This window comes from Canis aureus, chromosome 31 (assembly GCF_053574225.1).
Source record: "Canis aureus isolate CA01 chromosome 31, VMU_Caureus_v.1.0, whole genome shotgun sequence".
NCBI classification, from domain to species: Eukaryota; Metazoa; Chordata; class Mammalia; order Carnivora; family Canidae; genus Canis; species Canis aureus.
This window is the reverse complement of record NC_135641.1, coordinates 36,891,219-36,905,172: the sequence shown is the minus strand read 5'-3', so window position 1 is coordinate 36,905,172 and position 13,954 is coordinate 36,891,219. Positions and strand designations below refer to the sequence as shown.

Genomic DNA, 13,954 nt, shown 5'->3' with positions numbered 1-13,954 from the left:
TTTTTAAGTTTGGCCATAATTTTTTCATATATATTTTTCTTCTCATTTCTCTCTAATACTCTTCACTAAATGTATATGGGTTGCTTGATGATGTCCCATAGATCTGTAAGGCTGTTTTCATTTTCTTTAAACTTTTACATTTTACTTTTTAAATTAGATAATTTATCTCTTTCTTCAAGTACACTGATTTTTTTTTTTTCCATTTCAAATTGTTCAAATTCTTTTTAGGTCATAATCAAGAATTTTCATTTGGAGAACGCCAGGGTAGTTCAGTGGTTGAGCATCTGCCTTTGGCTCAGGTCGTGATCCTGAGGTCCTGGGATCGATCCCACATCAGGCTCCCTGAGAGGAGCCTGCTTCTTCCTCTGCCTATGTCTCTGCCTCTCTCTGTGTCTCTCATCAATCAATAAATAAAAACTTAAAACAATTCTCATTTGATTCTTTTTTATGATTTCCATTTTTTAAGCAGCTCTTCTATAACCTTCTCTTTTTTTCAGAATCATCCCATTAAATGTTTGGCTAGTCCATTGCTCACCCTAATTGAGACCAAAGTCTCAAGTTGTCAGGGCTGTAGTTTTTCCTCATTCATTTTTAACCAGATTTGTTAGTTCATTGATAACTGTAAGATTTTTCCCTCTGCCAGGAGTCAAGCACACTCTCTCTTCAGTCTTACCCTAGTAACATTGACCAACTTGGGAAGGGAGATAGAAGAAAGGAGCAACCCCATCTAAAGAACCCATAGATTTTTGCTGCTCTTCAGTAATGCTGTAGTAGTTTTTCCTTGAGTAAATACTTCTCAACATCTTGTTTGCTTTTGGTTGACTTCAGAGCCCTGAAATAGTTTTAAAAAATTTATTATCCAGCTATCATTTGTTTTATGGAGATAGAATTATTTACTGACGTCTTCACTATTATCAGTCAGATGTCCCACCTTTGAATTCTATTTTCGGGATATTTGAACTATTTATCTTACAGAAAAGGTAGTGTATTGTGATTTCGATAAAATGGTAGCAATCATTTGGATGCACTACTTTATGTCATCTCTGTGGTAGGTGATTTTCATACAGGATGTATATTTTTCACAACAACTCTGCAAGGTACATATTGTCTTCGTTTTATAGGATCAGAAGGATAAACAATTTTCCCTATTATGCTGTTATTAACAGTGTCATTGATTTTGCCTCTGTTGACACTGACTTAGATAGCTTAGGTATAAGGAAGGAATGTTCAAATAGAATTTTTAGTCATTTTTATCTCAGTAAGTCGGTGAAATTTGATGCAACCAACATTTCTCAAGTACTTAACCAGTGTCAAGCAATGTTCTAGTTGCAAAGTGTGAAAGATAGGGCTGCGGGGAGGAGAATCGAAAGAAGGTGATATAAAGCATGGATAGGGCAGAATAAGACATGGTCCTCCCTCTCAAGGAATTCATAATCATGAAGGGGAAGACAGATGTATTCAACTAACTGTAATGCAACTGAATGGTATGACACATGATTCTTAAACCTTAATGAGCATTCAAGTTACATGGTAAGCTGCAGACTCTGATTCAGTGGTTCTGAGTGGGACCTGAGATTCTGTATTTTTAGCAAGTTTCCAGTTTATGGTGGTGCTGCTGATTTATAGATTACACATGGAGGAGCAAAGCTCTAGTACTGATGTAAGCAAGGAGTTATAAGGGCACATAGAAAATATGTAAATTTTGCTGCAGTTAGTTGAGGAAGAAAACTCATTCAGAGAGATTAAGTAATTTGCCCTTCTGAGCTATTTTTTATAATGCCATTGAGATATATTGGAACTGGATAACATTTGATCTTGGTCTAATATGATAAATAGAATTATAATAGGAAAGCTAGCCTTTCCAAGTGGAGAGGAAAACTTTGGCAAGACATAGAAATACTATGTTTATGTGTGTTTTTAATAGGAAATACCTTTAAAGCATCTTTATTTTTTCTTTTTTCCTCTCCCTGAAACAGAATACCCAGTTAGGAGTAGTTCCAAATATGAGGCTATATATATTAGGATAATGTTTGCTGAAGTATAAAAAGAACTCCCAAACCTCAGTGGCTTAAACAGTAAAAGTTTAATTTTTACTCACCCAGAGTTCAACATGGATCTCTAAGACATCTCTTTTAAACATCTCCCTCTCTCTTGATTTGGGGACTTTAATGTGTAGCACCACCTCTTGGATATGTTACTTCCGAGGTCACCCTACATCCATCTAGCAAGCTTGCAGAACAGTAAAGGGGGTAGTTTCTTAGCACCTTGCCGGTAGCAGTAAAATTCATTACTTCTCACATTCTGTTAAATTATCATAAACTCCACCCAGATTGTAGATTCTTCTCCAGAATAAGTATGGAGATTGGATCTAGAGAACAAGAAGTTGCAAATCATTAACATATAAATGGTACATTTTCACATACCTAGGAACTTAAAGGTATTGTAATATAGTATGTTATAGTACTGTGGTAACTTTCTAATCTTAATGATTTTGTTAAATTTTATATTTCTTAATTAAGAGATAGATGTTTTAAGTGTGTTCTATAATTCTACTCTTATAGAATACTTCTAATTTTGTTGTTCAAAAGTTTGGTTTCTGTAAGGTTCACGTGCCTCCCACCCCTACATTGTAGGTAATGGATGAGACAAGTAAAAGAAGAATCTCGGGATCCCTGGGTGGCGCAGCGGTTTGGCCCCTGCCTTTGGCCCAGGGCGCGATCCTGGAGACCCAGGATCGAATCCCACGTCGGGCTCCCGGTGCATGGAGCCTGCTTCTCCCTCTGCCTGTGTCTCTGCCTCTCTCTCTCTCTCTCTCTGTGTGTGTGTGACTATCATAAATAAATAAAAGTTAAAAAAAAAAAAAAAAAAGAATCTCTCTCCCTTCAATTTAGTAATGCCTAGTCAAAAATGAAAATAAGCAGAATAAGTTAGAAACAAAAACTAAAAAATGTGATCCCTGCATAAGCAATTATAATTACAGTTTTTTTGTAAAGGAAGGAAAAATGTTCATATCTGTGGACATAAAAATTTAATATATTTTAAGACCCGGGAAATTGAAAGGAAAACACATTATCTGTATTAGCATAATTCAGTAAAGGAAAGGACTTAGGCTGGAAGAAGGAAGATCTTGGTTCTAACTTAAGCTCCAATATTTTGGATCCATTTGGCTTCGACCTAAGTTTTATGAACTTGGATTTCCTCGTCTACATAATGGGGATCATAGAATCTTTCCCTTCCCTTGAATGCTTATTTTAAAAATAAGAAAAATGACATATGACATATACAGTCTTAATACTGAGAAAAGTAATATTTACTTTTTAAATTAAAAATTTTTTTTGAGAAAACTAATATTTAAATATAAGATACTCTAGGAAAGAAAATTTCCAAGAGTTGACTGTTCTTTTCAGCTACTGTGAAGGCACATGGAGAGGTTTTTTAAATTCTGTTTCTCAGTCGTTTATTTTAATTCTGCAACTTTCCCTCTCCCTCCCCCACCACCTTATTTTTACCATATGTTATATGTGCCATGCTCTGTGGTAGCCTTAGAAGGATTTAAGAAGACAAGGTTTTTTTGTTTTTGTTTTTTGTTTTTTTTCCTTCCGTGAATTTCTGTGGTATGATGGAATAGATAGACACCAAAAAGTGTTGTAAAAACCAATATTGTATGGGCTAGTAGAGATCTACTTTGGGTATGAAGAGAGTATGGAGGATGGGCACCTCCCACAGCAAGAGGAAGGAGGGCAAAGAGGTTCCTAGACCTGTGGGAGTAACTTAGGATAAATCTAGAAGAAGAAGTAGGAGTGTGCCAGGGAAAGAAGATGGTAGAGAAGGGAAGGTCTCCCTGGCAGGTGAAACTCCTGAGCAAAGATACAAAATGAGGAACAACTAGTTTACTAGGAACCTACAGGTAGAGGCACTTCTTGGTGTGCACTTTTGAATAGTTAATATTTTCTAAAGATGTTTTATCACCAAGGGATGCTCATTACTGCTTATTCAGGCTCCTACTAGATTAGCTATATTTAGTTTTTTAGCAGTGTTGTTCAAAAATAACACATCTCTCTATTTGGGGTTGACATAGTGGGAAGGCTATGAGTCATTAGAATTATACACACCTGGGGTCATTTCCTGGCTCTGCCACCCACTCACCATGTGACCAGGCCTAAGTTATTTAAACCATCTGAGCTTTCATTTCTTTATCCTTAAAACAGAGACAAAAATAGTTATGCTTGACTTTTGAAGATTCAATGATATGTTTTTAACATACTTAGGATCCCATACTAGCTCCTGAGTAGATGGCAGCTGTCACTATTATATTGGTCGATATAAAGTCAATTTGTATTTTGAAATGGTAAATAAAATGTACTGGATTTTAGTAATCATAGGATAACAAAACTATGATTTAATGTATCTAAGTTACTTAGGTTGACATACTGGACTTTTCAGTCATATTTTGTTTTTGTTTTAATAGACAAAATCTCAAATATTGTCCAATGTACTGGATGTTGCCCACCAGTTTATCAAGGAAGTTAATCCAGATGAATCCAAAGGGGAAAATCGTTCTACAAAAGGGATTAGGAAAAGTCAGCATCAACCTAAACCTCTTCTTCTACAGGGGAGCAACCCTGAGGTAAGCTATGGAAAATAGAATAGATATTTTCTGTCATACATGATCATGGAGACTGTCATTTGTAGGCTTAACTAGAGCTATAGAATTTTGCAGTTTATTTTATCACATTGGTATTTAATATTTGGATTTGTTTTTTGTTTTGTCTTGTGATTTAAAAACATCTAGACTAAAAATCCTTGTAAGGAAACTTCTTTGATTCCATTGAACACTGATTTTTTTATTTTTATTTTTATTTATTTTTATTTTTATTATTTTTTATTTATTTTTATGAATGGTTGTTTGACCATGTTGCTTTCTGGACATTTCTACCATGTCAGGAAATGAATGAGTATTTGGGAGAAATATGAAAAAAAAAATAGCACAACCCACTATAGCAATTTTATTTCAGTCAAGATTTCAGAGAGGCTAAAAATACAAAACCTTGCCAAGTTTTTTGTTTTGTTTTGTTTTGTTTTTTGTTTTTGTTTTGTTTTTTTTATTTTGGCTTATTTTAGGTGACAGGCAATTTTACAGTTATTAAAAATTGGATTTTAATCCAATTTAATCCAAATTCTGGTCGTTATTCAGATTGATCACTGATCCCATGATGTACTAGATAAGTTTTCATCAGTTCATACCTATATTTTGTAATAGACTTGTTGAATTGGTTTTTTAGCAAGAAGCAATCTTCCTCAAATTTTGACATATGTAATAATCCTCATTCTTTTAGATGCCACTCATCTTTCCACTGTAGTTCAGAAATCATAACAAACCTGGCCAAAGTCAAACAGCTTGTTACCTGGCGACAGGGTGACTTGGACTTCAGTTTTTTTGTTGGGTTCCTAACCCATGCTCACAGAATAAAGAAGAAAACATGCTTTTTGCTCACAGGACCTCTTTCCAACAAAGAAACTGTGCTTGAAATGTCCAGGAAAGTCAGTGTTTTTATGTGAAGTTCACTTAATAGACCTGTCAAGGGTGATTGTGAAGGATCCCTGATGAGCTATGGCCTCGTTATTGTGATAGTGACGTGTTGAAAACTGACTCTGCCAAACACCGTCCTACATCTTTTACATGTATTATTTTTTTCTGTCCTCTCTTAATTTTCCCCTTCTTTTTCCAGGTGAGAAAATCAGTGACAAAGATCAGTTTTTATATTTGCCCAAAGTATCATTGCTAGTGGGCCTTAAGATTTGAACCCAAACGTTGGGACTCCAAATTATTTGCTTTTAGCTACTACACGGAGGCTGTGGTTTTAAGGGTTTCTCCTTACTGCCTGCCATTTTATCTCATTTATCTTAACAATAAAAATAGTGATAAATTAACATTTGTTAAACAACTTTCATTAGGCATGGTGCTTAATCCTTTAATTGCCTTCTCTTATCCAATAATCACGATAACTATATAAGTTTTTCATTATTACTCCACTTAACAGATGACAAAAGCAGAGAGGAACTTAGTAACTAGACCTACTAGAAGGCTTATGCCTTTGCCTGTGCTTTTAATCCCTACAATAAATGCTACCTCTTGTCCCCATTGGTGACTGTATGTCTATAGACCCTCTCTACTTTTTGTCCTAACTTAAAAACTGTTATTTCAGTGGTTTCATCCAGGAGTATACATTAGAACAAACTGGAAAACCATTAAAGAAACACACATGACTAAATTAAGCCTCTCTTTGGGTGGGTCCAGAGGTGTGGTTTTAACAACTGCTCAGGTGTGTGTGTGTGAGTATTCACCACACACATACACTGTGGTGTGATTATTCTGGTGAATGTCACTGCTGTCAACCTTTAGGTGTGCACCTGTACTCAGTGCACACTCTGAAGAGATAACCCCTTCGTATACTTAGTACTCCTTTTGGCCGAAGAGCAGTGGCTCCCCAACTGTAATAAGCATCAGAAGCTCTGGGTTTAAGTTTATTAAAAAGGGTCCTTTCTTCTAGAAGGGGATATTAAAACATATCTTACGTATGTGGCTTAGAAGGATAATAAACATACAGCACTGGATTCCGTGTAGTTTTTCAAATTTCCTAGTCTCTTCAGTACTGGTTAGAGTAATGATGGGCTCTGAGTGGAAGTAGCATATCACAATCCGGGGCTCAGGCACTTAAAAGCCAATGTCCAATCCTTCTGACTTTTCCTATCTTCCCACCACTGTGAGGAAGCCAAGTATTCCAAAGGCATAGATATAAAAGGCAGATGTCTTATATCTCCGATTCATTGATTGGAAAAGAGCTGCTCTGGAGACCTGCTGGAATCACTGCATACTTAAACCATTTTATATTAAGCATTGAGTTTTCAGTGCTTCATTAGTACAACACACACACATGCATACACTCATAATGATTACTGGATACCTATAAATACCTTCCCACATACTTCTAAAATTCAGTATTTTCTTTTCTTCTCCTTCTCCTTCTCCTTCTCCTTCTTCTTCTTCTTCGAGCACATGAGGGAGGGTTGAGGACCAAAGGGAGAGGGAGAGAAATATCTTAAGTAGGCTCCATGCTTAGTGCAGAGCCCAACATGCAGTTTGATTTCATGACCCTGAGATTATGAGCCAAAATCGAGAGTTGGCTGATTAACCGACTGAGCCACCGAGGTGTCCCTAAAATTCAGTATTTTCAAACCAAATTCACCTCTCCTCCAAAACCTGTGGATGTCACTATTAGTAACAGCCTATCTTCTTGCTTTCCAGATGAGCCAAGAACCATTATTTCCTGTAGTCCTTTCTCTTCTTACTCTGCACATCCAGTTGGCTACCATGTCTCATGCAGTCTACCGTCTAAAAACGTGCTTATTTGGTCCCTTCTATCCTTGTTGCTATTCCAAATACTGAGATTAGTTTTTTCTTAAAGTGCAAAAGGCTTCTAACACAGAACATGGATTTCATCCTCTCCCTTTCTAGAAGTCAATAATAATTCCAGCTTTGTACATATGTATTTCTTTATACAGATGTTAATATGTTAAATGCTACTCTGCAGATATGCTTTTTATACTTAAAAAGATATAGTATTGATATTCATGTAAGTACATTTTATAGCCTTTTCATTCTATATAGTGGTTATGAAACACCCCCAGTTAATGGATACAGAATGACTTTAAAATATAAAAATTTAAATTGAAAAAAATTTAAATTCCCACTGATCAACATTTACATTATTTCAATCTTTTGCCAGCACAAACTATAGTATAAAGAGTAATTGTGAAAAATATTATTGCATATATATATATGATATATCAATATGATAAAATTCTGAAATTCTTAGTTGAAGAGGGTCATGCATATGTGATGTTGATAGATATTATTAATGAACAGTAATGTTTTAACTGGTTTCCTTGCAACCAAACTCACTATACCTTAATTCCCTTTCTCCCACACTACTATGTGGGACTTTTAAATGACTTTGAATTTCCATTATGTATTAATATTTGATTTCCTCTGTATGGTGGCAGGATCCTCCATGATGGGCCCAGATCATTTTTTACACTCTATATTTTCTCACATCCTACCTTTTACTATTGCAGTACAAACTACTAACAGTTTTATGTGACTGTGCTCTTTGACTCCATGTTTTAGCATATATTCTGGTCCCTGTCTCTGGAGTATGTCTTTGCCACATTTTGCCTATAGAGTTCTTGTTTATCTGAGTCCAATAACTTGTTTCTTGTGCCTGTTTCTATTGTGGACTTTTTAACCTGTGTTTCTGTGGCCGGCAGCTGGCACAGTGTCTTCAGGTTCCCAGATGCTTTTTGTTTATATTCAGAATGTTGGACACGTATTTAATGCTCTTTTCTCAATTATACTCTTAAACAATCTGCCTGTTTATTTTGCAATTAAGGGGTGAACATAGAGGATTCTGCTTTTGTATCTAGAAGATACACAATGGAGATTTAGCAATTTGATCAGTGTAGATAAATTCACATTGCTAATTCAGCATCGGTGTGGACTTTATTTTGCTTTATTGTCCTAATTTGGCTGTTTTCTCTGATCCAGTGGATAACTGCCAAATCCTACCTTTATTTTCTTCTGTGTGTTCTCAGTGAATCTATATTTTGTACCGAATTCATCCTTTCCTCTTTCATTATGCTGAGAAACATGAGATGCTTCATATGCGTTAATTAATTTGTTCATTCATTCAACTAACTTTTAATGAGCACCTACTTTGTGCCAGGTGCACTGTTCTTGGTACTGAGGGAAAAAAAAAACAAATACCTGATCTCATTACATTCTAATGGGGAGATACAGGCAAGAAACAAATAAACATGTGGAGTAAATTCACCCAGAGATGCTATTCAGAGAAAAATATAGCAGGTAAGGGAATGGAAAGTGGAGGGGTAAAGGGGCTATATTTGTAGGGTCATCACCCAGTCTTTGAGTAGGTGACAGTTGAATATACACCAACTGAAATGAGTGGAATGGCTATGTGAAAATATGGAGAAGGGTCACTTCAGGTGTTGGATATGGCTAGTACAGGTCCCTCAAGTGAGAACGTGCTTCATGGGCTCAGAATTGCAAGAATATAAATTTGGCTGGAGCCCAGTGAATGAAGAGGGGAATTAAAGAAGTGAAGTAAAATGGCAAGGGAGTAGAAAGTCTGTATGCAGGACCTTGTAGGTCCTAGTAGGAACTGGAGGTTTCATAGAGTCTTTGGAGGGTTTTGAACATAGTGGGGACATGATCAGATACACATATTTAAAAACCTGCTTCCCTCTGCTGTGGGAAGGTTGCAGAGAGCAGATTGGAGAAGTAGGAGGAATAGATTCACGGCCATTGCCACTTTCCAGGGAGAACACTGGTGAATAACATGATGATAAATCCTCCATCATGCAGGCTCTAGTTGTAATAATTTTTGAAGAGACCATTTATAATTGTTGATATGGTTTTAAAGAAATCAGTAAAGCATATAAGTAGGTACCACTTAAAAACATTCTCTTTTTAAGTTAAAAAGTAGTGTATGATTCGAAATGCCTAATAATGAATGCTACCTGTGTTTTAAAATATGGAAAATTTAGGAAAGTACACTTAGATACACTTTTTAATTGAATTAGGTAGAAGTCCCAACCACAAAAAGAACAGAATGTTCAAATCCAAAAGATAGGCTTCTACGTGAAGAAGGGTCATGTGATGAAGGAGTTTCTGCCCAGCCCGTTCAGGAAGCTTTAAATCAGCAGAGAACTGGACATCATGATGACAATGAGAAGCAGAACTTACACACAGCGAAAGCAGGTACAGCTATTTTTATAAAGTGTATGTTATAAAACAAAACTGCTTTTATTGTATTTATCTCCGTTCTCTGTGAACATAAATGCAGTGTTCAAAAACTGTGTGCATTAGGGTAATATTTTGATATAACTCCTCAAAGAGCATTCACTGCACAACCAAGGGTAAGTGGTTTAATAATTATAGAGCCCTAGCGTGAGCACTGGGGAGTTGTGTGTTTGTTTCCTATGTAAATTCGAACTGTTAAATGAATGAATAATTGGATGCTCTCAGCTCCCCGCACTCCTTGCAGAAAGTTTTTGTCAGGACAACTGTTCTTTTATAGATTTAAGTAGACATAAAACAAGAGGATCGCTGGGACAGAGAGTAAAGAACTTTTTTATATGTCTCTTGAAAAAATATATTTCAAGGACCGCTGTTCAACTTAAGAGGGATAATTGATTTGTTCTTTGTTTTTGTTTTTTTTCTTCCCAAAGGGATATTTCTTGTTTTTATTTTTCCTTGATGACTTTTGCACCCATATTCTAGACACTGAAGATTGGATGACTGAGGTGCATACTCTCTCTATTTCTCAGAATCTCTTGAGGAATGTCATGCTTTGAAGTGTATTTGATTTATTAATTTTATTACTCAGAATCTTATAGAGACTCCCAGTTGCTTTTTACTGAAAATAAAATATTAGGTAATAAATTTCAATCATGTATCTTCCTTGACAGCATCCAATTTTATTATTTTTATTTCATTTTTTTCCCAGCATGGGAACTCTCCTGATTATTCATCCTTTTTTTTTTTAAGATTTATTTATTTATTCATGACAGACAGACACACACACACACACACACACAGAGGCAGAGACACAGGCAGAGGGAGAAGCAGGCTCCATGCAGGGAGCCCGATGTGGGACTCGATCCCAGGACCCTGTGTTCACGCCCTAAACCAAAGGCAGATGCTCAACCACTGAGCCACTCAGCTGTCCCTGATTATTCATTCTTTATAGCAGTATAATTCCTAATGTCAAGGTCTCAGTCTCACATACCACCTTCCAATTAGAATTGGATCTTTTACTAAATAATGTTCTCTTTGAAATATCTTTCCCTACCCTTGTTCATGCTACATCAATTTCATTAATATTTCCAAGATTTTATTTCTGTACTCTCTTTATAACATGTATCTTAATATATGTTGTTGCATGTGCCTTTTATTTGAACTTTCATATTTCAATGTATTTTTTTACTTTTCTACCCTGAAAGGGAGTAAGCCTTCTATAAAAACACCTTTTTGGTTGTCTACTTTGAAAGATACAGTGTTTAAAATAATAAAAGTACTGATTTGATAAATCAGATAGAAGAGAAAACAATTTTCATAGTGGAAATAACTATAAGAATAATATAATGATTATTTTACATGATTTTGTTATAACAAAAAGGTAACCAAGAAGAAAATGAAGGTTCAAGTTGAATTCAATCATGTGGAGATAATCAATGTTAACATGTTGGTGCATGATTTTCAATAGACACAGTTGCACAAACACAAGGGTGAATGAGGTGACACTATACATACTATTTGTAACTTTTTTGCTTAGATTCTATCATGCTCAATTTTCCATATAAATAGAATTATACATCATCATTTGTAACTGTTGCATAATATGCTGTATTCCATGATTTACTTAAATGTTGCATAATATGCTGTATTCCATGATTTACTTAATCAGAATTTTATTGACGGATATTTTGCTTCTAAGCCTTCCTATGTTAAAATAAGTTATGATGACCATCTTAACTATTTGGGTACTTGTACAATTACCTTAAAATAGATTTTTAAATGTAGAAATGATGTGTCAGTGGTTGCTGAAGAGAAATCATTAAGATGAAGACTTCTGTTGATATAATATGTGATTTTTTTTGCCCCAGAGTATTATATATAGGACTATGTGTGTATCATATGTATATGTTTGTAAATATTTTTCTTCCCCTAACATATTAAGTAGATACAAAAGAATATTTACTAAGTTTGTATCCCCTCCGGAGAAAAACAAAGCAGTAAGCACCTGTTTTCTGTCTTTCCTCCTAAGAGATTGTCACTAACTTAGATTCTGTATTTTTTCATTTCATTTTTTCATTTCATTTCATTTTCATTTCTGTATTTTTTCATTTCATAAAAAAATTCCTTGTAGTTTACTGCATGTGTGTCTCTCTAAAGAGTACATTGTTAAATATAGATGTACTTGAACATTATGTGAGTGGAAAGCTAGTGTCTATTCTTTTGCAACTTATTTCACTCACTATAATTTACTGAGATTTACCCATGAAGATATACATAGTTGTATTTTATTCATTTTTACTGCTTTAATAGTCTTCTGTTATATGAAAATACCACCACTTACCTGTTTAAATGTTGATGGGTTTTGAGGTCGATTCCTATTTTGCCATTACAAACAATACTGGTATGAATATCTTTGTATAGGCCTCCTGGTACACATTTGCTCACATTTCTAAGCTGTCTTTTCCTGGATGTGGAAAGCTGGGTCATAGGCTGTCTATGTCTTTGACTATACTAGATAAAACTGAATTATTTACTGAAGTATTTGTATCAGTTTATATTCCCACTTGCAGTATATAGGAGGTTTGGTTGCCTCCCATTATCATCAACACTTTGTCAGATTTTAAAATTTTTGCTGCTCCGATAGAGATGAAATGGTATATTTACTTTATGTAACTCATTACAAATTATATTATCTTTTTATAGGCTCCTTGGCCATTTAGCCTAGTAATATGCTTTGAATTTCCAAGTTTTCTAGTTATTTCTGTTATTGATTTTTTTCTTTTTAAAGATTTTACTTATTTTTTATTTGATAGAAAGCAAGAGACAGAGAGAATGGGGGGGGGCGGGCATGAGCAAGGGGAGGGAGAAGCAGACTCTGCACTGAGCAGGGAGCCTCACTCGAGGGGCTCCATCCCAGGACTCCAGTATTATGACTTGAGCTGAAGGCAGATGCTTAACCAACTGAGCCACGCAGGTGCCCTTCTGTTATTGATTTCTCACTTGATTTCATTTTGAGTGAACTCCAAAGGCTCAATCCTTCAGTGTGAAAGGCAGGTACTACGATGGCCTAGAAAGTTCAATGTAATCTGACGTCTGTTATCTCTGTAATCTCAGCCCCTGTTATCTTCCTCCTGGCTTGCCCTGTTGCAGCTACATGAGCTGCCTGGCTGTTCCTCCAACACCTCCTCAAAAACATCAAAGCATATGTTCACCTTAAGACTTTGGCACTTACTATTGATAAAAACACCTACATTCTACCAATATGAAGAATGGGGCATCTCACACAAATTTTCACAAAAGGTAGCCAGAGAACCATGGAACAAGGCAGCAAACTAAAACCTAAGTTATGGACTCTAAGTGGCACTTTTCAGGGAGACATGTTTCATAGATCCATGTGTCCTAGATTTGTTTTCTATAAGCAATTCTAAGCAAGAGCTATCCTGTTACATGCATTAGGTAAGACTCTCCTTCCATAAATATCAATAATCTATTTGCCAGAAGGTCTGGTTATTGACATAAGCAAATTAACCCAGGTCACCCGCCCTCTTTATTTCCTGGAGATGTACTATTGGTAATGGGATGGGAGAAGGGTATATCACAGACCAGCTGCTTTACCTTCTTCCTCTTTATCACCTGACAAACCTAAGGGTCATCTTTCAAGCAGAGTGGTCTCTCTCTAGGACTAGACAGAAAAAAAGTGATTCCTCATAGTTTCAGCTTTCCTATCAAGAAATATTTTGTTTTGCACTGGAAAGAAGGACCCAGAGTGGAGGGATCTCCTTTTGCTCTTATCCTTAGCTCCTGTTCTTTCAGTGTAGTACGTTCTGGTGGTTTCTCAGAACTTTCTCCCATTGCTTTCTTCAACATGGCTCTACTTTTTGTTAAGAATAGGGGTAGAATGACATCTATTCTTTTGGTTTCTTTCTGTTGCTGGCATTTGACTGTTCTGGAAGCTATTCACCAAAGGCTATGTGGTATGAAGTTGGAACTATTCTCTAATTTCAGGCTTCGAAAATTATCTTTCTCTTCCTTAGTGTTTTCCTTTCTTCTCCTTTAGCACTTTTCCTACTCCTGTGG

The 13,954-nt window shown here is 35.8% G+C and overlaps 1 protein-coding gene across 15 annotated transcripts in view; it reads left to right on the top strand.

The window, feature by feature from the left end:
* Positions 1 to 13,954, top strand: part of ZBBX (zinc finger B-box domain containing) — a 113,365-nt gene that overhangs the window by 55,152 nt on the left and 44,259 nt on the right. For all 15 annotated transcript variants that reach the window (XR_013369643.1, XR_013369642.1, XR_013369648.1 and 12 more), the window contains 2 exons: positions 4,469 to 4,627; positions 9,661 to 9,838. Coding sequence is in view for 8 of the 15 variants with exons in the window: in XM_077880203.1 (XP_077736329.1) it covers positions 4,469 to 4,627; positions 9,661 to 9,838 (337 nt within the window). In the remaining 7 variants the exon portion in view is untranslated. The remainder of the gene's footprint in view (positions 1 to 4,468; positions 4,628 to 9,660; positions 9,839 to 13,954) is intronic.